Below are 26,801 nucleotides of genomic sequence, written 5' to 3'. Positions count from 1 at the left end.
CTAGGTCCGACTCGGTCAATTCAGACACTCTCCTCCAAAAGCACTTTCACAGAGCCCAACTTTTCTCAGCACCTGAACTGTGTGCAGGGGGCAGAAGGTTAGATGGGATTTCCAGTGAGATTCCACAAAGAGTGAGGACTACATTTTTACCTTTTTTTGATGACTGTTCTCTCCACATAAACCTGTCTAATAACAGTATTACTCCACATAAAATGTAAGTTTGTCCATTGTGGAACAGCCTTGGATACAAGGAGGATTTTAACTTGTTGAACACACACATCTGAGATAGAAGTTACATCTTGAAAACGAGTACTGATGGGTAGAGGAACACCTCCCCAACAAGGAAGTTCTTTCTCATGCTTCAAAATAGTTTGGAAATAGAGAGCTTGACTTGGTTATTTAAATATTTTATATTAAAAGGAGAAAGCATATATTTCTTTAATCTTGTTGAATTTAGAAAGAAAATTTAAAGTTGAGTTTTTAAAAATCAGTATCTGTCATTCATGTCATTTACTGAAACTACGTAAAGTATCTGATTAGATTTGTACCATCTCTGTCTGTGAAATTGCTGCTGCTCACAGATAAATCATCAGGAGTTGAGATGCCATTGGTACTGGGATTTCCGATTTTCTTTTGCGTTAAGTGCTCCAGACTCATCGCACTAGTTTTCTGTGACTCTTTAGTCAAGTTCAGAAAGACCTAGAAAGAAAAGAAGAAATACTTCATTGACATAAAACATGCATATCATTTCCAGTTCCTAGGCTCAGTTTTGATTTTGAATTTTTATCACATTTATTAAGACAAATAAGCATTTCTTTAAATGAACATATTTATATGTAAAAATAGGTATTCTCTAATCGGAGCAACATGTTTGTTTTCTCAGAAGTCAGTCTTAATAAGAATGCTATTGTGATGATTTTAAAATTTTATGAAATATCCACTTAAAAATATTTTTCTTTTTCCAGAGCTCTCTTAGACTCAGAGACATGGACAAGAGTGTGGGGGTTACAGGGTGGGGACGGGGAGGGGCACAAAGAAAACCAGCTAGAAGGTGACGGAAGACAATTGGACTTTGGGCGATGGGAATGCAGCATAATCAAATCTCAAAATAACCTAGAGATGTTTCTCTGAACATATGTACCCTGATTTATCAATGTCACCCCATTAAAATCAATTAAAAAAAAGACAAAAAAATTTTATTTTTAAAGAACCCACACATATTTTTTAAAGAGAACAGCCAGTGATATCAGCTTTAAGAGATGTCCAGGTGTACCTCTTCCACGGTGGTGTCCGAGATGCCATAGCACCCGATGTTGAGGTCCCCCATGCCGTGGTCCAGCGCTCTCAGGAGTGACAGATAGGCCCCCGAGACTTTGGTGCTAAACGGAGGAAGCACATACACAAGCTCTCCCCCGATGTCTTCCTTCAGGTAGGCTTCAGGGAGGTGCGATCGAATCATCTCTGTCACAGCCATTGTGTCGCATACGGTACTTGCATTTAGATTCGGACTCTAGGACAAACACAGACATTAACTACTGCCTTGTCTTTACCCTGTAGTGCCAAAGGCCCTAATCAGAGGGTGGTGAGTTCTTATAGGGTGCCCCAGAACTGAGTCAGCTGTCACATCGCTCCTTCAGTGGCTCCCTGTCCCATCCGGGGTCCCTATAGTTGTATGCAAATAACTATGCTACTGGCTCCATTCTCCCACCTCACCGTGTCCCTTCTCCAACCTCACTGCCCACCATCACCATGACACTTGAAGCCACAGTCTGTCTTCTGTGTTGGAGCGCTTCTAGCTTAAGCAAGGCCCTTCCTCAGGGCCTTTACGATTGTTTCTTTGCCCCCAGATAGTGATGTGGTCATTCTCTCCCTGACTCAACTCTTGGCTCAAATGTCACCTATCAGAGACCCCCTTCTCTCACTACCCTACTTAAAATGCCACCACTCAGCATTCCTCATTTTCTCTCTTCTGCTTTATTTCTACCCAGAGCATTAACGACCTGCTGATAAACTAAATAATATACTTATTAGTTGTACCAGCTGAACTCTTTACACTCCATTAGATGTAAACTCCGTGAAGGCAGAGATTTTAATATCATTAGTTCACTGTAATATCCCCAATACATAGAACAGTGTCCTGGGCTCATGATAAGGCATGAGGCACACTTGATTCAAGGTTTTTGAATGCATTCATAAATACAACAATAAACTACTTTTTATATTTTGGAAGTCACATCAGGATGATTAGATGAATTAAAGATAGAGGCCAACACGTGACTGATAGCATATACATTTTGCACAAATGGATAAATTATATGCTACTTTAGGTACTACAGGGACCCTCAGTGCAGCAGTTTCGGTCTTCAGAGATGGAGAAAGGAGGAGAACCACTGCTCTGTCTGAGCAGGTCTCCACCTTACCACCTGATGATGCTGATCAGAAATGAAGACGTGATGGCCTATTTTCTTCAGTTGTGGACAGAGCAGAAAGTCAGGGTTTTAGCTTTCTAGGAGGAAATTCAGGGAAAAATAAGTCTGATCTTTCATCAGTAACCTGAGGATACACGTTGCAATTTTTACCTAATCACATTCTTTCCCTAGCGCAGTGGTTCTCGCTGTGTGACCCCAGACCGGCAGCAGCGGCATCACCTGAGACCTCGTTAGGAATGGAGTAAATTCTGGAGCCTCATTCCAGACTTACAGAATCGGAGACCGTGGGGCGGGGCCACAAGCCTGGGTTCACCCAGCGCTCCAGGTGTTCGTTCAAGTCTGAGAAAGGTAGAATCTGATATCCTAATAGTGAATGTTATAGTAACGAATAGAGGTGGAGAGATTCTGCCTCTGTTTCATTTGAAATTAATTTACGATCCTGTGTAAGGTCTCTTTTCTGCCCTACAAACCTTTTTCTTGGTGAGCGTGAGGTGGTAGCCGTCCCCAAACGCCTCCTTGAGGTAGAAGGGGGACCCGCAGCAGCGCAGCCCTCCCTGCTCCAGGAAGGCGATGCGGTCGCTCAGCACTTCGGCCTCGTCCAAGTGGTGCGTCGACAGGATGATTGTTCTGGCTTGAAAAACACAGACGAGAACCCCCAAGGATGAGAAATAGAAACACAGTTCCCAAGATCTACAGAGTGAGCACGGGCGTAGCCTCTGACTGATGAGAAGACTCACAATGGATGAGCTAACAGAAAAGCTGACCAGAAGGGGCTCTGAAAAGGACCGAAGAGACGTTCAGAAGAAGTGTTTCTAAAATTTGGGGGTCTCTCTTGTCTCTTTCCCTCCTCCCCTCTCTGCCCCTTCTTCTTTTCATCCCTATGAAGATGCAGTAATTTTAAAGACCTTTTGAATATTCCTCTCTGATTAATCCACTCCACTCTGATTGCTCTTCGCTTCACATCCTGTTAGCACTTACTTAGTCTGTTTTCGGTTTATTTTCATCTGTGTATGTTTGGGATCTCTAATTAGATTCTGAGCTTCTTGAGGCAGAATTTGGAACCGCTATTGGATTTCCATGTTCTCAGAAGGCCAGTTAAACGCTCAGCTCACAGTGGGCACTACACTGATATTAACTAGTTGACGCAGAAATGTTGCTGGGAGAGAAGACGTGGGAGAAGAAAGAGCCCACGTGAGGCCTTTAATGAAGATCATATAAAGAGAAGGTTTCCATTTGCTTGTGTGTATCCGAGAGAGCACACTTACAATAGTTGGGTGGTGAAGTTATAAGAAGGTACTCATACCAGTTTTGTTCTTGGATATAACATCCCATATACTTCGGCGAGAACATGGGTCAACTCCAGTAGATGGTTCATCCAAAATGACCACCCTTGATCCACCAATAAGAGCTATAGATATGGATAACTTCCTTTTCATGCCTCCCGACAGTGTTCCAACTCTCTTATGACGATGGTTATATAGTCCAGTATCTTTTAAAGTCCTTCAAAAATAATGGATGGTGGTTATTTTTTATAGCTGGAATATCTGAATATTGAGAACATATAATAACTGCTCTAAATGACAGATATTTACTAAACAAGCATTATGTGCTCAGCAAGGTGCAATAAGCTATTGAAAATTCATGACATAATTTTCTATTATTTATTATCTAGTTGAAGGTATAAAACGAATGCTCAGGAAACAACACAAGGGAATACATGGCTCATGATTTTATTCACTCATTTGACAAATATTTATATTTATATAGTGTCTGACCTTTTGTGCCAGACCGTATTTTAGGTGCTGGGAGGAAGAAGTAAGCAGATAGTGTTCCTACACATAAAGAGATTATTTCTAGTCCGTGTGTGCATCAGGAAGAACACAGAGAAAATTCAGTTGACACAAGCATATTCCCAAGTAAGTTTACAATATGCCAGGTGGTAATAAGTGCAATAAAGAAATCAATAAAACAGAGTACATGAGATCACAGTGCTGGGCATGTGGTTTTAGGCACCTGTTTTCTGTATGGAGGTCTCTTCAGAAGGTAACATTTCATCACAGACCAGGAAAGTGAGGACTAAGTCTAGGCTGTTCTGGAAACACTGCTTTAAGTGGAAGAAACAGTAGGTGAGATGCCCTAAGGCTGCAGCAGTCTTAGCACAATCAAGTGTGTAAATGGGCTAGTGTGCTTACAGCAGAGTGGAGAGAAATCAGAAGTGACACTGGGGGCAGCTCAAGAAGGGGCTCCTCAGCTTGGATGAGGACATTACTTAGTGTCACATTGAGTGTGGTGAGAAGCCGTTAGAGGGCTTTGATCTCAGGGATGGCATGCCTGGCTCTGCAGTTTACAAAGGTCAGCCTGGCTGCTCTTTGAAGAATAGATGCTAGAAGGGAGGGCAGAAGCTGGCAGTCCGTGTAGGAAGCTTGGGCCAGTATAGTAGCCACAGAGATCACAGAGGTTAGAAACAGAGGATTTGGAGCAATATGGGAGCGATAGTTGAAGAGATTGAAACAATTCTTGTATATGACATTAAATGTATTTAATACCAGAGAAGTGGAAAAACTAAAAATCAATTGGTCTGTGAGAAAATGTTTCCTATTGGTCTGGCTAGCCTAGCCGAACTTCTCTCAAGGGGAGTCACCGCCATACTGCCGGCCCTGCCGTAACTGACCTCTTCACTTCCTCGTGCAGCTGCCTTTTCGTCCAGTGGGGGACCTTGATGGAGCCGTACAGAAGCAGGTGCTCCTTGGTGGTGAGGTAGCTGAACAGGACGTCGTGCTGCATGCACACCCCCATGCTCTTCCGTACGCTGTGCAGGTCCGTTTTGATGTCTTTTCCATAAACGAAGATGGTACCTGCTGAGGCCCCAAACAGCCCAGTCAACATGGATCTGGAAATAAAGAAACAAAAAAGTAGGTGTAAACCAAGCATTGAAGCTAGATCTCAGTTGTTAGCAAAAAAATAAAAAAAATAAAATAAAATAAAAATAAATAAAAATGTTCACCATCTAGCTCCTTAGGCAAGGTCAAACTCTGAAAGTAAATGGTATTAACTTGGGACTAAAGGAATAAAAATTACTTTTCAGCTTTTAAAAATTTAAAGAGTTACATAAACACTATATAATGATGATGATGATGATGAATAACAGTGGGGTAGTGGTGGGAATAAAGACAGAAATGGGTGAACCTCGGAATTGCCAATGCATCCTCTCCTTCGGCAAACTGGTGGACTCCCTTGGCCAGATCAGATCGTATTTCTGGGTTGTTAGTCTCATACTTAGACCTCTCCCCCAGATCTCATCACTCAGCTCCACACTGGCTTTATACAGCCGCCAGGCAATGCTATTTCTCCAGGAGCTATCTCCCAGGGTCCTCAATCTCAACATGTTCAAAACAGAACTGATGCTCTCGGTACTCCAACCCCCACTGTCATTGATGGTCCCTCCTTCTTCATATCGTGACTCCAGAGCGTGGTCGCACAGGCCTCAGAAGCAGTTGTTTCTGCAGCCTCCTCTGATCTTTGTTTCGTGACTCCACCCCCGCCTTCCCATTTCCCGCCACCACCATCTCTGCTTGCCTACTCCTGCTGCAAGCTTCGAGCTCTACTTCTTGTATGCGCTTTGGCCACCCAAGCCCCTTCATCCACTTCACGACTGGAACAGTCTCACCTAGATAATTCCTTGTCATCTTTTCAGGGGTCTCAAACTCGCGGCCCGCCGAACAATTTTGTACTGATTTTTTTTTGTTTTCAACTGCAGTGAGAAAAGTGTTGTGTAACAGTTGCCTTTTGTAGACCTAGTGCGGCCCGCTGAACAGCTGTGATCTTGCTCTGCGGCCCACATGCTGAGTTGAGTTTGAGACCCCTGTTTTAGATGCTTAGTAAACTGGGCAATTATTTACTATCCATTTTCTCCATTAAACTGTAAGCACCGTGAGGTCAGGGAAAGAACCTGTTTTCTCACCACTCTGTCTTAGCTTCTAACCAGTGCTGACAACTTCAGGGACTACTGTGGATTAAATAAGGAATCAATGCAATATGCAAGCCTTCCCATAAAAACACACATAATGTATTTCATTCTTTAGATGAAAGGTTCGTATTCAGAAGAATAAGATGGTGACTTTCTCAGATGAAATGACAGCCTCTTCGAAAGCTTTCTCTATCTCTTTTCTTCATTGCCTGTTAGAAAATCTTGCCTTTTAAGCATTCTATCCACACTAGAAAGCCAACTCTGAATTTCAACCAGTTACCTAACACAGTTGCACATTCACTCATTTCATGACCTTCCTTCGTGCCCTTTCATTTACAAAATAAATTAATTTGAATATGCTTTGGCAGCCACTGAATTTACTCAGGATGATACTAAATAGGATATCCAGCAACTGACACCTTTTCTCAAATAAGGGCTAAAGCGGCAACAGCATCTTAGAGCTCACTCTCAGCTAAGCCCACATGGAGCAATGGAAGTGAATAACAACAAAAAATCAAAACAATGTCACTTTTTAAAAATGTTTGAGTCTCTTCTCCACTCGGACACAGGCGAATGCCCGTTAAGTGAAGAATGAGGAAGAAAAGCTCTTGGATCATTTCTGTGCCTTCTGATCTATGTCTGAGAGCTGGTGATTCTTTCGTTTCCTTAGGAAGCAAGCAAGGGTTCCTTCCCTGTGAAGGAGCTTCTGGGGCTGAGTGTGTCTACAGCAGAGCATGTCAACTCCAGCCTGCACGTGAGCCAGGATAGAAATGCAAATAAGGGAAACAGACTGGGCATATGAGATAGTGTGGGTTGGTAGGGTCCACTGATAAGTCAGAAAGCAGATGCCCCCCTTCAAGAGAAAGATCATAATATGCTCCAACTAATTGTCCCAACCCAAGACTATGGACTCAATGTTGCCAAAATTTCCTTTTAAGGGATGTCAAGAATGTATTTTTTTTATTATAAAACCCCCTTATTTTTACATACTGACACTGAATTACAAAATTTAAGAAGTGCTAAGTGGACCAATACCAGAGGGAACAAGCACAGCTGTCTGGGGGGCCTGATCTGGCTCTGCACTCACAGTCTGAGGTCTCTGATTCAGACTCCATCCTTCGCTGCACAAGTGTAGCTATCCTAATCCATCTGAGAGATGGAATGGCTTTACTTTTTATGAAATTGGTGAGGAAATGCAGAATGATATGCTTCTATCACAGTAAGTATTAAAAAAGTAACATACATGGTAGTAGTTTTTCCAGCGCCATTGGGCCCCAGCAATGAAGTAATATGCCCTTCGTAAAAGTTCAGATTGAGGTTATCAACAGCAATTTTTGAGCCATAGATCTTTGTGACTCCATGCAGGGCAACCCCGACTGTGAGATCTTTGGGTTCAGGCTCAATATTAGAAGGAGACGTGTATTCAGGACCTGGAGAGAAATCAAGGGGAGAGTTGTAAGCTCACCAAGAAAAAAAAAAAAGGAACTTAGAGTTAGACTTTTTCTTAATTAAAATCATAACCCTCTACATAAAAAATAATTCTGGAAACAAATGATCTATTATAGTTTTTGGCCTCCTCACCTGGTTAAAGAATAGAATTCTCTAAGGTTTATATGGCTCTTCTCTGCCAGAAAATGTTGTCCCAGAAAACAGTATCATTATAATGAATTCCGATTTATTTTACAGATCTCAAATAGTCAAAAACGAGTCTAAGGTTTGATTCTCTGACTGGACAGGATGATACCAGTTTAGGAAAGAAATGTCTATAATGTGTGATTTTACAGTGACAAGGTCAGCTCATTAGGTCAGATCTGTGTTTATAGAATCCAGTTCATCAATTACTTTCTATGTCTCCTTCAGGCATCACAAAAGGACTGCTTGTATGGGTCAAAACTACTTTATAAAGTTGGCCCTACTCACCCAATGTCAGTAAGACATTAGCTTTAAACTGTCCATGTGTAGGTGATGGGTTACACTAAACTTTCCATACTTGTGACTTGGTTACTCCTTATCACTACTGACAGATGGCTGGAGTTAGGGGTGCAGACTGTGGCCAAAGAACAAAATTTTTCTCTGTGTGAGTCTAACCAGACCACAAAGGGATCTGCAATCTTAGACTAATTAGCACCATATGCTAACCAACTGAGCTAATGAGCCCAGAAAAAAGCCACAATTTAATCTCCATGAGAGTCCAAACCCATATGTGTAGGCATGACAAAAAGGACAATTTTGCCATTTAGAAAAGCATAATTGAAATCACTGGTCATGTAAGTTTTATATCACTTCTCTCATGCTAATTCCTGTTGGTGACTTACTTGTCTTACTGGCAGATGGGTTGGTGTTCTGCATCATGATATTGGTGAACATAAGGCCATTGCCTTTCTCATGCTTCACCACTGCACATCCAAATCGCTCCTTCCAATAGGAAGGAAGAATTGGGAAATACCACGGGGCTGCCATGCCATATGTACCTGTAAAAAAAAAAATGTATTGAGAAAAATAACTATTAATTGATTGTTGACGTTAAGCATCGCTAAACAACAGATTACTATGTATGGCTCAGGAAGTAGTTTCATATTTTTGATACCAAATAAAACTAGACAGTGGTCTCGATTTTCACAAAGTAAAGTAAATTGCATAGCTTGTCTTTTATACTTTCCTTTTTGAACAGATTCATTGAAGTATGACTATATACCAAAAAATTTATTTATTCTAAGTATACAATCAGATGATTTTTAGTAAATGTATAAAGTTGTGCAACCATCACCACAATCCACATATTAGAACATTTCTATAACTTCAAAAAGTTCTTTCAAGCCAATTTGCAGATAATTTCTGCTCCCACCTAGTCCTTGGCAATCACTGATTTTATTTCTATCTCTACATATGTCTTTTATAAAAATTTTATATAAGTAGAATAATACTCTTTTATTAATTTAGAGCATCAGAAAAATGTACAACTATAAATAAGGCTTAATGGAAAAACTCCAAGAATGTGAGAGATGATGACTACTTGAGAACGAGGGGGGAAACCCAGCTGCTATTTTCCATTAGAATTTGGTAACTTAGAATGAAGAGATGTGGCTTTTGCATTTTACTCTCACTTGGAAAAACTGAATTCCGTGCTTCTTAATTCACTCCATCCTTTAAAGAAATATCAGAGCCCTGGCTGGTTGGCTCAGTGGTAGAGCATCAGCCAGGTGTGTGGAAGCCCTGGGCTCAATTCCCAGCCAGGGCACATAGGAGAAGCGCCCATCTGCCTCTCCACCCTTCCCCCTCTCTTTTCTCTCTATCTTTCTCTTGCCCTCCCACAGCCAAGGCTCCAGGGGAGTAAAGCTGGCCCGGGCGCTGAGTATGGCTCCATGGCCTCAGCCTCAGGCGCTAGAATGGCTCCAGTTGCAATGGACCAATGCCCCACATGGGCAGAGCATTGCCCCCTAGTGGGCTTGCTGGGTGGATCCTGGTTAAACGGCAAGTATCTGTAGGAAGTATGTTCATACCTGGGAAAACGTTCCTGACATACCAAGCAATAAGGAAATAAATGAAAGAGTCCGCTAGAATTAGACAGCACAGCCAGCCAAACGAGGTGGTGTCATCCTGAACGGGGGACTTGTACATATTTTCCCACTGAAGACCTACAAAATGAACACATATTCATTCTTGGGTGAGACCTACTGCAGTTGTGAAAGACGAAATCCACTTTTAAAGAAAGAAAGCCTACCAATGCCCTGCTCCTCGTAGCGTGCAATGTATTGACTTGCATAACTGAAGGCTGTTGGTGACAAAAGGCTCTGTGAAGACAGAAAAGGGCAATGACAATTCTTGCGGATTTCAGACATTTCACCCAGAGGGATAGTAACATACTTAAAACTTCAAACATATGGTGAAAAAATCATATTTAAAAATACAGAGGTCCCTTACCAAGCATGTTACAACTCTGAAAGAAGAGATAGAGGAAAAGGCAGAAAACAAAAGCAGGAAAATTATAACTTGGAAAATATTTGCCAGAAATCCAAACTATATCTCTAAACTTATTAAATGTTGCTCAACAGTTTATAAAATAGATAAGTACAAAGTAATGCTATGTTAAGATAAAAATCAAATAAAATGTTAGAGGCCAAAAGATGTTTTTATCTTATAAATTGATTTCAAGTGATAGAGGTATTATGAGAAAACATACTAAAATGTGACTTGATTGAATACTTATTATTGCAACAAATTATAAATTTAAATTTTGCTTAAATGCAGAGTTGTCAAAGTCAGATAAAAGTTATTCATCACTTTCTATTTCATTATGGAAAGCAAAATTTTAATGTGACTCACAGACAACAAAGAGGTTTACTTCTGCTTTCCAAATTTCATATTCTTAATGCTTTCACTGAAATTCTTAAATTAATTTAGTACTTTTGAATTAAAAGGCAGAAAAAAAATTCAAAATTGATTATACGCTGTCAGTGGTCTTGTTTTTATGCCTGTTAGATATAGTGTATGTCATGAAAACCATGAAAATCATTCATATACGAAAATAATTGCAGTAATAGAAGCTTTAAAGTCAGAATCCTTGATGATCTTTAAATTGTGACATATCACATTTTAACTGTTCTTTTTTTAGGTACTATTTCTTAACAGTATCAATTTATGATTTTAGAAACTGCGCAGAAAGTGCTTTCATAATCTTGCGCTTGCATACTATACAAGGATGTAGAAAGAACTGACTATCATTAGGACAGTGAAGCTGATTTTACAATCGCCGAACTTTTAAATTTAAACAAATTTACTTTCAGTTTGAGATTCTAAAAATGACAACAATGAAAAAGGGTCCATTTTTCTCACATAACGGCCATTCCACGTAACAGTTGACTCACCATGAATACTTTTACCACATAGCTCAACTCATCATCAACTGTAACCAGAACAATAAACGGGAAAAAGGCAATGATGTATATGAGGCTTCCGATCAGGGCTGCAATGTTGGTGTTGTTAAAGAAGACACTGATGAGATAGCTCATGGCAATAACCGAGAAGCTGTAGTCCGAAAAATACAGGAACAATATGAACCCGTTTGTTTTAGGAAGAATATTGCCAAACTTGAGTATAATGATGAGGATGACGATAGTAACCAGTAGAAATCCAACACTCTCTATCAGCCAGGCAAAAAAATGACTGCTGGAGTTCACACCCATCATCTTCATGTACTGTAAAAAGGAAAAAGTGTTAGCTGCTGCTTACGTGGAGAGATTCTCGAACAATTTTTCTGCACCATGCAAAAATACGGATGAGACACTTCAGGTATATGAACTAGATAGGCATTTTAATGATTTTCATAAGTTAAGTATTTGTCCACGCTTGCTGTGTGAAATTAAGATGACCATTTATTCCAGTTTATTTTAGATTGTATGTTCCCAGAATGCCTTAATATAATGAAATAATAAATAATTTGGATGGTGAAGTTTCTTTTTTACAATTCCATTTTATAACTGGTATACAACTGATGTCTCCAGATTAAATTAGTTTAGAGCAGACCATCAAAATTTATGGTATCCCCTGAAGAATTTTACAACATGAAAATGACATTCGTGCGGGCATGGGTATTTCCATCTGGTGAAAAACCGCGGTTTATTTCAAATTCAATGTCAGGACTGAGAAAACAAAACTTCATATTTTTCTTTCCTCCTAAACAATCCGTACTCATGTCCCTGGAAATAAAAAAAACAGACCTAATTCCTTAAAATGTGAAACATGGACACTTTGAAGGGAGACTTTCTGTTTTTTGCCACAATATGCCATCTTTAAAATCCTTCAGAGTCTAGGTCAGGTTTGTCATCTTTGCATTCCAAAAGGACATTCATACACTTCAAAATGAACTTATGTATCTAAGATTATATATATATCTTTCTCAACTGATATTCTTTAGTAACTCAGTGGTATTCACAGAGGACAAGGTATACCCCAAGGTAGAAAAACAGACCAGCGTGAGGTGTCTGTGTGTTCGCTCATAAGGACTCGGGCTGATCTAATGTGGCCTGGACCCTGGTTGTCTTGAGTTTGCTTGTATATGATACTTTGGGGGAACCTGGATATCCTGGTTTCTAGTTTTAACAATTCATTAGCTTCTTAATCCAAAATTTCATTTAAAATAACTTTACAATACCCCCTTACCTTATCTAGGAAAAAACTAGGAAATGTGCTAGATCCTTTGCTCTACAAGCAAAGGAGTGAATTTTACTTCCTGCCTTTGCAACTTATCACATTTTGATAACTCTGCTGCTCCAGTTGTTACCATGGAAACAGCTACCTGACTGCCGACAGTTTAAGTTGTGGGCCTTAAGCTAATCACCACGGAGAAAAAAACCTCTGACTTTTCTTCTTAACTTTGCCCTTCCCTCACCCTCTCTTCTCCTTACTGTTTCTTTCCTCTCAGGCCCTCTCACTCTTTGTTGTAAAGACCCAAACTATGTTTCCACAGGGATGGGAGTGGGGGTCAAAATAAAAAATCAACCACTTGTCCATCATTAAAAACAAAATTACGTTTTGGTATGAAAATAGACTTCATAGATCTTAGTTTAGAATCTCTTTCCCTGTACCCCGACTCATTTGAGAAAATGACTGTCACGTTACAGGACTACATTTCAGAAATACTCACCTGTTCAAATATGATCATGGTATGTTAGCTTTTTGCCTTTTTTGCTATTTCTATGTTGTTATTTTTTTTTTACTGAGTTTCTACCTATTTGAATATAACTAAATGAGGAGTTATAGAAACCATATAGTTACTCCAAAGCTGATATTCACCACAACATTTTATGTGGCCTATACCAATATATCCATCCCCCAATATATGTCAGTAGGAGGCAATGTCAATATATTTCACAGGCTGGATATAAAATACCAGGACATTATCAAGAACATGAAATAAAACTGACTCCATAAGCGTAAATGTGTTTTCCCTCCCTGACAATTGATAGCTGCACTATGACACATTTATATATCTAGAAAATTCTCCATTCATAACCTTGTTAAAATATAATTGGGCAAACCCGAAGACCAAGACTAAAGGTGTTCATCATTGTTATTTTGAAATTTTTGAGACTCAAGACAAGATCTCTATTCCCAAGGATTAATAAAAGTTGGAGACTGACTATTGCCTTTGATTGAAACAAATCGAGTTAGGAGCTTTCAAAAATACTCGCTGCTTAACATTCTAGCATGAAAACTCAGTGTTAAACTTCAGTATTTTATGCCATGAGGAGAACAGCTGCTATTCATAGAGAGTTAGAGCAATGAGAGCATGTAAGTCATCCATAAATTACCCAGGTCCACTGCCAACTTTGTTATAATAAACAAGACTAGACTTGCTGGTGGAAGAGGGCCCACAGAGAATGATGGCTATGCTTTCCTGGAGGTTGTTAGTTCCTCCTCAAAGTGACAGATGTCAGGTGCCAGCTTGGTAAGCAGAGTCACGTGTCTCAAGCCTCCAAACCTGCCAGAGCAATTCATCAATACCTGATAACCTGCTGCTCAAGGAAAACCCTTCTGGACAGTCTCCAAAGTCTGCCCCAGTTTATGGAAGAAAATAATGAGAAGAAAGAGGTTCTGTGAGATTTCGCGTCAATGTGCTGCCACATGGATTGGTACTAGTGTTATCAGGAAAAGAAATCAAATATTCATATATTCACTTGACAGCAACATTTTCATTCAATTCAATAAGACTGTCAAGCATTGATTTGTAAAGAATAGCATTTTCTACCTCAATTTTAAAAATTATTTTAATAATAGATATTCACATTATTTTAAAAATAAGATGAAGAGGACGTTGTGATCATTACTTGCAATGTTCCAAATCTCCACTAGTGGAATGGGAGGTATATGTTAAAAAAGCATAAAAGGTTGTCTAAAGTGATGCAACAAGGGACTAAAAATCCTTGCATAGTTCTTGGTAACGTCTCTGCGACCAATAGACACTTCAGTTTACCTGTCTACACTAAGAAAAAGCCATGCCAGCTAAATATAAGCACTAAGGTTCCCACAAATGACTTATATTAGAGCAAATAGATGAAAGTAACCCATAAATCAAGAAAATAATATACAGGACACACATGGATATTACATATGAAAAGGATTCTTCCTTGTGTTATAAAAGCAACTTTTATATATAGTAACTTAATGTTCTGATTTTTAAAAACAAGCATGCAAAACAAAGCCCAATTGAAAGACATTTTGAAATATTTTTTGAAAAAAAAACTACAGTTTTAATTTCATCAATAAACTTATTTGGCCTGACCTGTGGTGGCACAGTGGATAAAGTGTCAACCTGGAAATGCTGAGGTTGCCGGTTCAAAACCCTGGGCTGGCCTGGTCAAGGCACATATGGGAGTTGATGCTTTCTGCTCCTCCTCCCTTCTCTCTCTCTCTCTCTCTCTCTCTCTCTCTCCCTTCTCTATAATGAATAAATAAAATCTTTATAAAAAAATTAAAAAAAACTTATTTGTCAGTAATATTTATGCTCATTTTTTTAGCAAATTTAAGGAATTCACTGGAATCATTCCCTGGGAAGGTTGAGGATGAATGTTTTTATTGAAATAACAACTAATTTGGTTTTCTTGCCCAGATTTGAGAACAATTACAGAATAAAAGGGTATTTTTCTTTACCTTTTTGATAATTTGGAAGGAGAAAGAAGTAGAGAGTGGGTAGCTTAAGACCTTAATAAATATAAAAACAATGGCATTAAAAAGCGATTTTGAATCTCTGGTAAGCTAAGCTATTATCTTTTATTTTATTATTATTATTATTATTTTGTATTTTTCTGAAGTTGGAAACGGGGAGGCAGTCAGACAGACTCCCGCATGCACTTGACCGGGATCTACCCGGCATGCCCACCAGGGGGCGATGCTCTGCTCATCTGGGGCATCGCTCTGTTGCAACCAGAGCCATTCTAGTGCCTGAGGCAGAGGTCATAGAGCCATTCTCAGCACCCGGGCCAACTTTGCTCCAATGGAGCCTTGGCTGCGGGAGGGGAAGAGAGAGACAGAGAGGAAGGAGAGGGGGAGGAGTGGAGAAGCAGATGGGCACTTCTGCTGTGTGCCCTGGCTGGGAATTGAACCCGGGACTCTTGCACGCAGGCCAACGCTCTACCACTGAGCCAACCGGCCAGGGCCAGCTAAGATACCATCATCTTTAGAAGTCCTATACAACTAAAATAAGATTGTGAAAGAAAAGGTGGCTATGATATGGAAAAAATTTGATTGGAACTCAAAACACTTGAGTTCTAGACAACTCTATTAACTAGCTCCACAGTTTTCATCAAGTCACCTCTCACTTTGTGGGTTCAGCATTTTTATCTTTAAAAGGGAAGAGGTTAGTTTAGATCTCTGGACAGTGGAGGGCGGCTGAGTAGCAGGCACTGGGCATATTCCACTCGCTTCTTACCTGCTTCCATTCATCTCACAAACAGACCATATTCCTTTGAATTTAGGACACCACCGATTTTAAGATGTGCCATTATTTTATATGCAACCCAGAAAGAATGATCACTGCCAAATGAATTATGACACCCTATCAAATGCATCCCAATTTCAGAGGCTTTAAAATGTGAGGAAAGAAATCATTACCCTGGAACTGATAAAATACGGACAATTGAATGCCTCCTATGTTCTAGCAGTGAGAGAGCCACATTCTGGAAATAACAGTGCTGAGTGATGTCTTGATGATAATACTCAGAAAGTGTAAGGGATTCGGCCCAAGTGAATATGCACTGATCTTCTGATCCTCTGATTCCAAGTTCCCTGATATTTCATTATATGACTTTGACCCCCAAGAGCAGGTGGTTAAAGTTTGAAAGATGTCTGAAAAATAAAGACACAGAGCTACCAAACAGACATTAGTTCATTGTTAAAAATGTCTTTTATGTCTAAAATTGAAAAAGGACTCTAAATTATGCCTTAGTTTCTAATTTTTGTCTGTTTGTTCTTTTTTTTTTTTTTTGGTGACATACATAGATGAACTTAGAAAATATCATCTTTAAATATAAATTAATACAGAGTATATTTTATATGTATATACATATATATCATGTATATATGTATAGACATACCTATTACTCTATTTCTACCACAAATAATATTTTTAAGGTAGACATTTATTTTGAAGTAGAAAAGAGTCTAGTTTTTATTGTAGTTTTCCATTAATCTGTGAAGATTCACTTCACAGAGTACCAGGAACATGAAAGGAAAATGTAAGGTAGGAACGTGCAACCAAAAGTATGGTCCAAGGCAGGGATTCAAGTTTCTAAATTGGAATTAAGAAACCATTGTACACAGTCCTGAATACAACGGGGCTCAAATCAGTTGATGAGATATTTAGCGACTTATAATTGAAATTTAAACATACAGCTGTGAGGATAAACCAGAATTCAAATAAAAAAGGTAAGAATTGTAGGAGCAAACTATAGGACAACCTTGGATGCTGAACTAACAAAAATATGAAGTGGTAATTTGTACCTTGTAAGGAGAAATAATCAATTGCCTAGAAGCATTGGCAAAGTAAGTCTGAAAAGTACAAATAGACTAACAGGTTACTCTAAACTCCTTATTTCAGATTCTCAGCCAGGACTTGCAATAATTATTGTGCTCCCTCCAGTTTTAAAATGTTTCTGCTTTCTCTTTGCCCACGGGTGTAAGTATGGATTCATTACAGGATGAGCGGATAAAATAACACACTCTTATTCTAATACAACCCAAATATCACACAATGCTTTTTTCTAAATTCTAAAATGAAGTAAGCTATTTTGAGTTTGGGATAATGATAAGAATATTCTCAAGAAGAGATCATGCTTCACATCCTAGATGCTGTCTTCTATTGTTATATTAGTAACATAATTAGCAGCATAACATAAAATTCTTTGTCTATAAATTGTGTGTTAGTGAGAGATAAAAAGAGATAGTAATTGAAGGAGACAAGTTGTACTGGGAAAAGAGTTTGCTTCTTGAGAGCTGAAACAAGCCATATGTCTGTCGATGTATGTCTATGTCTATCTATGTCTGTCTATATCTACAGTTGACTCTTCAACAATATGAGTTTGCACTTCATGGGTCCATTTAAATGCACATATTGTTCAATAAATATTCAGTTGACCCATGGTATCACTGGGTTTCACGTCCCCAGAATCAACCAACCATGGGTAAAAAAGCGTAATTTTGATCTGTGGTTGGGAATCTGAGGTGTTGACTATATGCATTAATCTATGACATTTTCTATAAGGAGGTTGGACATTTGTAGATTTTGGTATCTGTGGGGTCCTGGACCAATCCTCTCTGGATACCAAGGGACAACTGAAGTTTTTTGGGGAGTTGAAAGTTATATGTGAATTTTCAACCGTGCAGGGGTGAGTAACCCTGATCCCCATGGTATTCAGGGGACAATTGTATATCTATACCTAAATTTATATCGTTATTTGGACTCATTTAGTTACCCTGCCAACAATCTTCTTCCTTTAAAAGTATTATTGTTATTATATATTTAAACTTCCTCTGTTAGATCTTAAGTCCTCTAGGTAACATTCTGGGCAAAATCTACTATTAGGATCATAAATTGTACTTCGATTTTATTCAGAATTACTCATATTATGTTTTTTCAGAAATACTTTTAAAATAACAGCTATGTAATTTTTAGGGAGAACAAAATACTGTCTTATCAGCTGCCTTTATGATGCATAGCACATTTTCTCATCCACAAGAAATGGCTCAGGCTTTCTGAGTTTGTATAGGTATGATGAAAACCAGAGTAATTAATTATGATAAAAAAAAAGTATGGTCATAATAAGAAGAGATTCTCAACATACCTCATGAAGCCGGAGGTCTTTCTCATAAACAAGCTTTTTTACAAATGCAGCTATAAATACAACCCAGGCAACCATGAGCACAATTGGAAGAGAATAAGAGACACTGGTTAGGAAGCTGTAAGAAAAACAAAAACAAACAAACAAAAAGAAAATCCAGTGACCAAAATGAATGTCATTACTTGCAGATAGCAATATATAAAGAACATACTCCCTCTTAAACGTAAATGATACTGCTTTTCTGAAGTTGAGAATAGTCATTAATATTACTCCTTTATTTATGAAATAGGAAGCTGACTTACCAGCAGGCCCATGGCTTTTTTGCGTTAATGCTGCAAGAACAGAAAATAGCTCTGGATTGTTAGATAAAACTGCCTTACTGTTTAAAGTGTGTTTCAGTAGATCTGTCCAGGAAAATAATTATCATATGGATATAATTGCAAGGCTTAAAACCCCCTATGCCTAAACCAAATTCTTGTCTAAAAGGCAGGTTTAAAATTAGATGATAATTGGTTTATCTAGCTAAAAGCTATAGCTTCCCAAATTACTGTATTTATCCACTCTTTGGAAGCTCATAGTGATTATTATTAAACTAAATTTTCCAAAATAAGATAAAATAAAACTCAAAGCATTCAATTTAAAACAAAGACAAAGAACATGGGTTCCTCAAAATAATGCCTCGGGGGATTCTTCATAAACAGTAGAAAGATGTCTTTTCTGGCCATGTGCTAACTAGAGAATCACTGAGAGACCCCCTCAGGACCCACGTACGTTCCTGAGTCGCCTGTCCACAGTACCTGAAAGTTCAAATGCAGTGTTTCTCAATGTTGAACAGTCATCAGAATCACTCAAAGGGCTTACTGAAACATCGATTTCTGACCCCCCTTCCCCAGTCCGGGGTGAGGCACGGAATCTGCATTTTAAACCATTTCCCAGGAGATATGATGCTTCTGGTCCAGGAACTGTGCTTTGAAAACCGCAGTTTCCTACTGTAGTCACCTTTCTAAGAGCCAAGTGAAGGAGTAGTTTCCAATGAGAGAAACTCTAAATTGATTGGTTTTGCATATTAGGCTCCACTGAATCTTATACTTGGAAAAAGATAACAAGACCATTTCCTTTTTAATCTATAAGGCTAAGGAATTACTTTAGCCTGACCAGGCAGTGGCGCAGTGGATAGAGTGTTGGCTTGGGATGCAGGGAACTCAGGTTTGAAACTCTGAGGTTCCCAGCTTGAGCGTGGGCTCATCCAGCTTGAGCATGGGTTTATCCAGCTAGAGCGTGAGCACATCGGTTTGAGTGCAGGGTCAGTGACCTGAGTGAGGGATCATAGACATGACTCCATGGTCACTGGCTTGAGCCCAAAGGTTGCTGGCTTGAGCAAGGGGTCACTAGTTTGGCTGGATCCCCCACCCCAGTCAAGGCACTTATGAGAAAGCAATCAATGAACAACTAAGGTGCCACAACATAAAATTGATGCTTCTCATCTTTCTCCCTTCCTATCTGTTCTTGTCTGTCCCTCTCTCTGTCTGTCTCTCTCTCTCTCTTGTTAAAAAAAAAAAATCTATAAGGCTAAGGAATCACTTTCAAGTTCCCATGAAAAGTATAAGTATTAATGAAACATAATATGACCATCATTTATTCTCATTTCAGCATCCAAAGTGTAACAACATCAAAGATTTGAGGGTTTTTTGTGGTGGGGAGATGAGTGAGGATTGGGGCCATATCCAATGTGTTTGGTTCCTAGAAACATGGCATGAGGTAGGCACTTAAAGAATAATTGTGGACGGAATTTTGTCTTGGTCCAGTCTTGATGCTGTTCCTGGCTCTAGCATGAGGAAAAGCCCTCCTCCATTAATAACAAATCCCCTGTCATGATTCTGTTAAGCAATTGTGTATTTTAGATTTGTTATAGGATAAAGATAAAAATGCTAGTCTCATAATCTTACTTAATCTTTCTGAATTTTTGTTGTTGTTTTTTTCATCTGGAAAGTATGCTTGATAATACCTGTTGCTACTTACCTTATGAGATGCTTGGGAGGAACAAATGAAATAATATATGTAAAATCACTTTGTATGCAACAGAGTTTATCTGTCTATATGAGGCACTGTGGTCATTCGCCCATAAAGAATGCAGAGAATAGTTACTTTCAGTCTTAAAAGAAACATCCAGGTGCCCAACATCCCAAGTACCAAAATTTACAAGGAAAAAAAAAAGTGAGCAGGAAAATAGATGACAATTTTCATTTAATTGAACCTACAGGTCTTTACTATTACTGCAAGTGACCGCAGTTCGTAGCTGGCTCAGGCTGCTAAGTCCTGATGCCACCACAATGAGCAGCTCACCTTGACAACCCCCTGACAAAATCCTCGCCTATCTGCCCATATCCCTGCTGAACAAAGGGTACATAACCTCATCTCATCTAGAGCACTTGAAGCAGCCAAGAGAGGCAGAAGCATCAATACAAAGAAAAAGGGGGAGAAAAACATCCAGAACATCTGAATTGCATATGACCTGCAATAACTGGGCTGAATAACAAGTACAACTCCTTTACAGTAACATTCAGATTCAGGCTTTTGTGTATGAGAATGAGCTTGAAAAAACTTAGTCCTCCAACTTATTTTTTTTTTTACTGTGGTTGGAGTGGAGGAGCCATTCAGTGCTACCTAAGTGGCAGATTTCTTGAACATTCACATTTGATTGTATAAAGGCATGAGCCTTGGCCCTGGCCAGTTTGCTCAGTGGTAGAGCTTCAGCCTGGTGTAAAGATGTCTCAGGTTTGATTCCTGGTCGTGACACACAGAAATAGTACCCATCTGCTTCTCTACTCCTTACTTCTCTCTCTCTCTCTCTCTTCTCCTTTCCTCCTGCAGCCATGACTCTATTAGAGCAAGTTGGCCCTGGGTGCTGAGGATGGCTCCACAGCCTCTGCCTCAGGTGCTAAAATGGCTCCAATTGCAACAGAGAAAGGGCCCCAGATGGGCAGAGCATCACCCCCTGGTGGGCTGCCAGGTGGATCTTGGTTGGGGCACATGTGGGAGTCTGTCTATGCCTCCCCTCTTCTCAAAAAAATTAAAATAAGCATAAGCCTTATATTTTTTGTTCAATCAGCAAAATCTCTTTAGATAAAAGATTTTTAGCAAATAGATTGATCATACATTACATAGTTTTAGATAACACAATATTTATCTTAGAGAGTTGATCAATGATGTGTTCCATCAAAATTTTCTTTACAATTGACCATGTGTTTATGGATTTTTAATTAAATGGGAGAGTTGGAAAGAATTTTACGATTGCCTTGTTTGACTCCCTCATTTGACTAGTGAAAGGGAGGACCAGTAGGGAGCAGGTACCATGAAAATCATACAGACATGCACTCAAGGCTAGAGTCCAATATTCCAAATTCTGGAACCAAAGTCCTTGGAAACTAAGAGTTATGATAAAGAAAACATAGATCGTTTGGTAAGACTGACCCCATAGGCTGGTAACTATATAAGCAGCTATGATAAACTGTGCCCTATGGTATAGACTCTTTCCGAGAAAAACAAGCATTTGGCAAAGGTTTGGTGAAAATTATTCCTTTCACTTGATCCATGTGAACGAATGGACAGAAATGGGTTCTCAAAAACATGGTTGATTATTAGCAAGGCCTGAAAGTGCACAGACTTACTTGTCCTTCATGTAGCAGGGGTAAGGAATTGCTTGGACCTGGACCGCTATTTCCTGGGAGTTCCTTCCTGTCTGCAATTCAATTATTGCTCTTTCAATATTATCCTGTAAGTAAACAAAAGCCCTGCCATAGATCTGGTTGTGTGATGGTGAATTATGTGGCCCTGGGGCCCAAATCTTGGTCCTTATGTTCCTTGTGGTCTGTGAGGTCTTGAGACTCATACGGATGGTATATTTTACGACAGGAGGAAGGGAGACATCTTCAGAGTCATAGCCTTTATGTCGACTTCTGTTAGAAGGAAGCTTAAAAATAACACCTAAAAATAAAATAGCAACAATAGCAGAAAGGTTATTTTATGGTTGACATTTTTCATTGTTTGGAAGGTGACATAGGGTACTTCCAAACAGGCAATTGAGTAGTAATGTGACAGTAAGTTTGGGCTCCCAATTTACAGAAAATATGGCTAATTGGGAGTAACAACCTCAGAGATTTAAAGCAGGAGTTTGAGGATATAATCACAAACTAAGTGGCCAGGTTAACTATATCGCTCTAATCCATTTACTGAAATAAAACACACACACACACACACAATTTAAAATAAATAATCTTGACTAATTATAAGAATTGACTCAACTTTACCCTGTAAATATGAAATCCTTTTCGGTCTTAATTTCAACCATACCAACAAAATGACACTTAAGTGGAAGGCCCCTCGGACAATATAGTTGATTGACTACATGAACAGTTCTTGTTTTTAAGGACATCAGAAGGAACAGTGGCCCCCCCATACCCACCCCAGACTACTTTTCTGAGTTCTGGATGAAAGAAGTGAGAGAAGAATTTGGCCAATTTTAGTACAAAGAGAAGCTCAAAGAATAGCACTTACTTCCAAAAAGCTCATTGCTTTTGTAGAGTTTTTTAGCTTCTCTCTCCATTTCGTCTACAGTTTTTGCTGCCTGAATACGATCATATAATACACAGGAGGAAATATTTACTGTCAGGGAAGACAGTGTGTTGAGATGATCAATGAGGTCAATACTATTCTCTAACTTCAGCCTTAGAATATCTGAAGAAGCAAAGCAAAACAGATAGAAGGCAGGTTATAATGTTGTATGATAATGTTTTTTTTCTAGTAGTAATGAGACAAAACAATGATTTTGTAAACATACACTAAACTAGACTATACATTATAAAAAGCTGTAAAATTTACTGTAAAAATATCTGGTACTCTACATTTAGGAAAATACATCCAGTTGTGTAAATATTCATTGAGGAGAATGTTCAATTACAAATACAATAAATCCAGGTTCAAAGAACAATACAAGCTAATTTAACAGTGTATTCTGCTATAATTTAATTAACCAATGACTAAATGTGAATATTTTAAAAAGTCTATCTGCATGTAGTTAAAAAGAAAACTAAAGACTAGAGATAAAATTTTGAATAAACAGTAAGGCCTGCTTTGTTCAGGGAATGGGAATGTAATGATTTAAACAAAGGAACGTTTATGCAGCATGTGTAGAACAGATAAACTATATCATTCAATAAACTGTGTTAGAGAATCACTTCTTAGGAGACTGAGAAATCTATGCCACATACAACATTCTAATATTGTTTGATTTAAAACTTATGTGGGTTCTCTCTATTTATATCGGAATTAATCTAGCTAAAATGATCAAGACTTTATTTCAGGTAATTACTCTGGAAGAGAGAGAATTTAATTGCTCTTCAATTTCATGATTTCTTATGAGGAAATCAACTGAGACAGAGGGCAAATATGAAATTGCAAGTTAGTAAATCACTTGGCCAATTAAATGTTCACTGACTAGATCATCATGAATACCGAGAAGGCTGTGAATGTCATAAATCCCTCCTCATAGAACCCAAACAGGTCTCTTACATTGTCCAATACAAGACAATATTTTACAAAGCGCAACTTCTTAACTGAATTTCTCATTAGGATTTAAAGTGAAATGTTTTGCTTGATACAGATGTTGGTGTGGGAGGGGTAAAATTGTGGTTAAAGAATGGCCTCCCGTGGTCACTGGAAATCCACACAGTACCAAGGATTCTTTAAAACTTCTGGTACAAAGTATCAAGGAAGAGCTATGTGGGTCAGTGATCCCCAAATTCACACTCTACAGCACCTTAGATACTAAGTTAGGTATATGACATATACAATTATACAAACATCAGCTGCTATATTCATTTTAGTCTTATTTTAAATTCTAAAAATCCCATTCTATATCTGAAGCTAGAAATAATAAAACTTACATAAGAACTCTGTAGTATATCCCTGATATTTTGGTTCCTTACCCAATGATAATTTTAGAGAATAAATCCACTAATATCTATCGTTAATCAAACTGGGCTGGATATCATAAAGTACATACAATTATATACACCATACAATACAAATGTAAGCATAATTCCTTCCCAATGGTTTGTAACCTAAAGCACGATGTCTTTGTAGCTCCAAAGAGGAGGAGGTGTATTTGCTCTTCTGCTGCCAAATTCTAAGGCTCTCAATCCCTTCTGTGGTTGCATAGCAACAGTAAATCAGACAGACTGAATTAGATGGCTTGCATCCCTTTGGTTGAAGGTGGGGATGTGGCAGAGAGAATGCATAAGTTCAGGCAGTTTCCTTTGATCCTCTTCGGCCTGTTCCTCTTAAACGACCGTGAGAGGAGGATTCGACCTGACTACTGATTTAAGTTTATTTCCTCCTGAGTCTCTGTACTGCTTCTGGTTTGCTTTCGCTAACTCTATAACCTCCTCCAGTTACATTCAGAGTTAGTCAAAGTGATACTGAGGCCAGTGGAGATAAAATGATAAATGTAGCCAGAAATAAACCATTTAATTTTCCTTGATCCTTAAGGACTTGTTTTTCATCAAGCTACCAAAAAATAAAGACTGTCTTCTTACTTTTAGCAACTCACCAACCTACCCGTGAATTTAGGAAACAACCCATCAACCCACCTGTGAATTTAGGAAAAGCTGCACTTTTATGTGGCATATATTGCTTTATAATTACTGAAATTAACCACAATCACTGAATATCCAAATAATCATTATTATTTGCCATTGTACAACTAACAGGAAAAAGATGGATATATAGCCAAAATTTTATTTCTCTTTAAATAATAAAACTAGCTAGTAACCAAATACAAAAGAAAAGGAAAAGAAGATCTCATATGGGGAAATGGTTTTCACATTTCTGACATGACTAGTGATAAAAAGTTTTGTGAATACGGACTCACCGAGTTCATCTATCTGTTTCAACAGTTCAACAGCATCAAGTCCCACGGAGAATTTTATAAAAACTTGCACAAACGGATTTCTTAGCGTATTCTAACAAATAATAATGAGGAATCAGTTTTAAAACAAGAAGAAAACATGTTTAATCATCATCTCTTTAATAACACCCACCATGAAATGAAGTAGCCACCACTAGGAATTATCAGTGCACCATGTTGCAAAGGCTCACATACAAATTCTTGAGAAAGAAAGAGAAGGTTATGTGGCTAGTAATGACCTGAATGTCTGGGCTTTTGCTTATCTATTGACACAAATTGGTCAGCATGCTAACATGGCCAGATAGGATCATAATTCCTAACATTAGGAAGTTATGTTCCACTTAGCAATTATTTTTCTCATAGCTATTATAGCATTTGTTTACATGGAACTGACATCACAACTCATCTGTCTGTTCTACTACTTTTTAGCTGTGAAGCTTTCAGCAAGCATTTAGCTTTTTCCAGTTACTGTTGTCTTTCTGTAAAGTAAGAATAAATGACTCATCAGAATAGTCAAATATAAATAATGATAATATTGTTTTATATGCGAATAAGTATAGCTAAGTGAACATGAAAAAATAAACTGATAATAAAACTTTAAATTAACCTACTCCATGGAAAGATGGAAAATTTTGAAATAAAGTATAAATGCTTTAAAATATAAAGGCTTTTATAGCTACAGGTATCTTCCAAATTAGGAGCTATAACTTCTATCGCTGTAGAAGTGCTACTAAGTAATACTGAAATCTTACCATGTGCTAGGCACTGTCTAATAGAGTTTCCCTTTATTTTCTCAGTTTTCAATAACATCCTGAGTACTATTATTATCCCCAGTTAACAGAAGACACAGCTAGGGCTAACAGAAGCGTGTAAACTCACTTGGAAGGAGACTTGACTTGGGGTAGTGAACACACAATACAGACGATGTATCATAGAATTTTACTCCTGAAACCTATACAATTTTTTTAACCAATGTGACCCCAATAAATTCAATAAAAATTAAAAAAAACATATAAATTCCTCTAAGGACACATAATAAGGCCCAAGGAAAAAGTTGAAGGAAGAGATCTCATCCTGAATAGAGAAAAGTTTATCTATCTTATCTGTAAATTCATGGCCTAGTTTTTATGTGCGTTAGGCTTAAGTTTATTGTCCCTTTATTTTATTTTATCTGTTTACTGTTATTTTTTATTTCCTTTGGAGGACAGTTTAGTACCACTTATTTTGTCTAATCTTCTGTTTTGTTATCATGGAGATAAATGATTAAGAACAACATGTATTAATAAAGCATACATATATAATAAAATTAATTCATTAAATTCCTAACTGCTGAGATCTAAGGGTAGCTGGGAACATGCAGAAGGGTGGCTATCACACAGCTATATACCATGACAACCAAGTCCTTTAAAATCTCACTATTTACCAGGAATTAACTTAGGTGTCATGGAAAATCTGATCAGAACACTACTAGTAAGCAAAGCATTGCATTGGTTGCAACTCATCGAACCTTATTTCCATTCCCCCATCACTCCTTTTATAATCATTTCTCTGTCTAATACATAATACTATGTTTAAATGCTTTCACACATATAATCCTCATAAGTCTG

The 26,801-nt window shown here is 38.3% G+C and overlaps 2 protein-coding genes across 2 annotated transcripts in view; both read right to left on the bottom strand.

Moving 5' to 3' along the window:
* ABCA12 (ATP binding cassette subfamily A member 12) overlaps positions 1 to 26,801 on the bottom strand; it is a 181,127-nt gene that overhangs the window by 42,532 nt on the left and 111,794 nt on the right. The window contains exons 20-33 of the mRNA XM_066279669.1: positions 25,159 to 25,249; positions 22,785 to 22,964; positions 21,899 to 22,214; positions 18,234 to 18,348; positions 11,262 to 11,591; positions 10,118 to 10,187; positions 9,897 to 10,031; positions 8,712 to 8,867; positions 7,640 to 7,826; positions 5,101 to 5,319; positions 3,733 to 3,929; positions 2,900 to 3,060; positions 1,274 to 1,510; positions 549 to 699 (exon numbers count right to left, since the gene is read on the bottom strand). Coding sequence (XP_066135766.1) covers positions 549 to 699; positions 1,274 to 1,510; positions 2,900 to 3,060; positions 3,733 to 3,929; positions 5,101 to 5,319; positions 7,640 to 7,826; positions 8,712 to 8,867; positions 9,897 to 10,031; positions 10,118 to 10,187; positions 11,262 to 11,591; positions 18,234 to 18,348; positions 21,899 to 22,214; positions 22,785 to 22,964; positions 25,159 to 25,249 — 2,545 coding nt within the window. The remainder of the gene's footprint in view (positions 1 to 548; positions 700 to 1,273; positions 1,511 to 2,899; positions 3,061 to 3,732; positions 3,930 to 5,100; positions 5,320 to 7,639; positions 7,827 to 8,711; positions 8,868 to 9,896; positions 10,032 to 10,117; positions 10,188 to 11,261; positions 11,592 to 18,233; positions 18,349 to 21,898; positions 22,215 to 22,784; positions 22,965 to 25,158; positions 25,250 to 26,801) is intronic.
* Positions 26,650 to 26,801, bottom strand: part of FN1 (fibronectin 1) — a 351,744-nt gene continuing 351,592 nt past the window's right edge. The window contains exon 44 of the mRNA XM_066279672.1: positions 26,650 to 26,661. The gene's annotated coding sequence lies outside the window, so the exon portion shown is untranslated. The remainder of the gene's footprint in view (positions 26,662 to 26,801) is intronic.

Source organism: Saccopteryx bilineata, chromosome 5 (genome assembly GCF_036850765.1).
Source record: "Saccopteryx bilineata isolate mSacBil1 chromosome 5, mSacBil1_pri_phased_curated, whole genome shotgun sequence".
NCBI classification, from domain to species: Eukaryota; Metazoa; Chordata; class Mammalia; order Chiroptera; family Emballonuridae; genus Saccopteryx; species Saccopteryx bilineata.
Note: the sequence above shows the minus strand (reverse complement) of the source record. Positions and strands in the feature narration are given on the sequence as shown.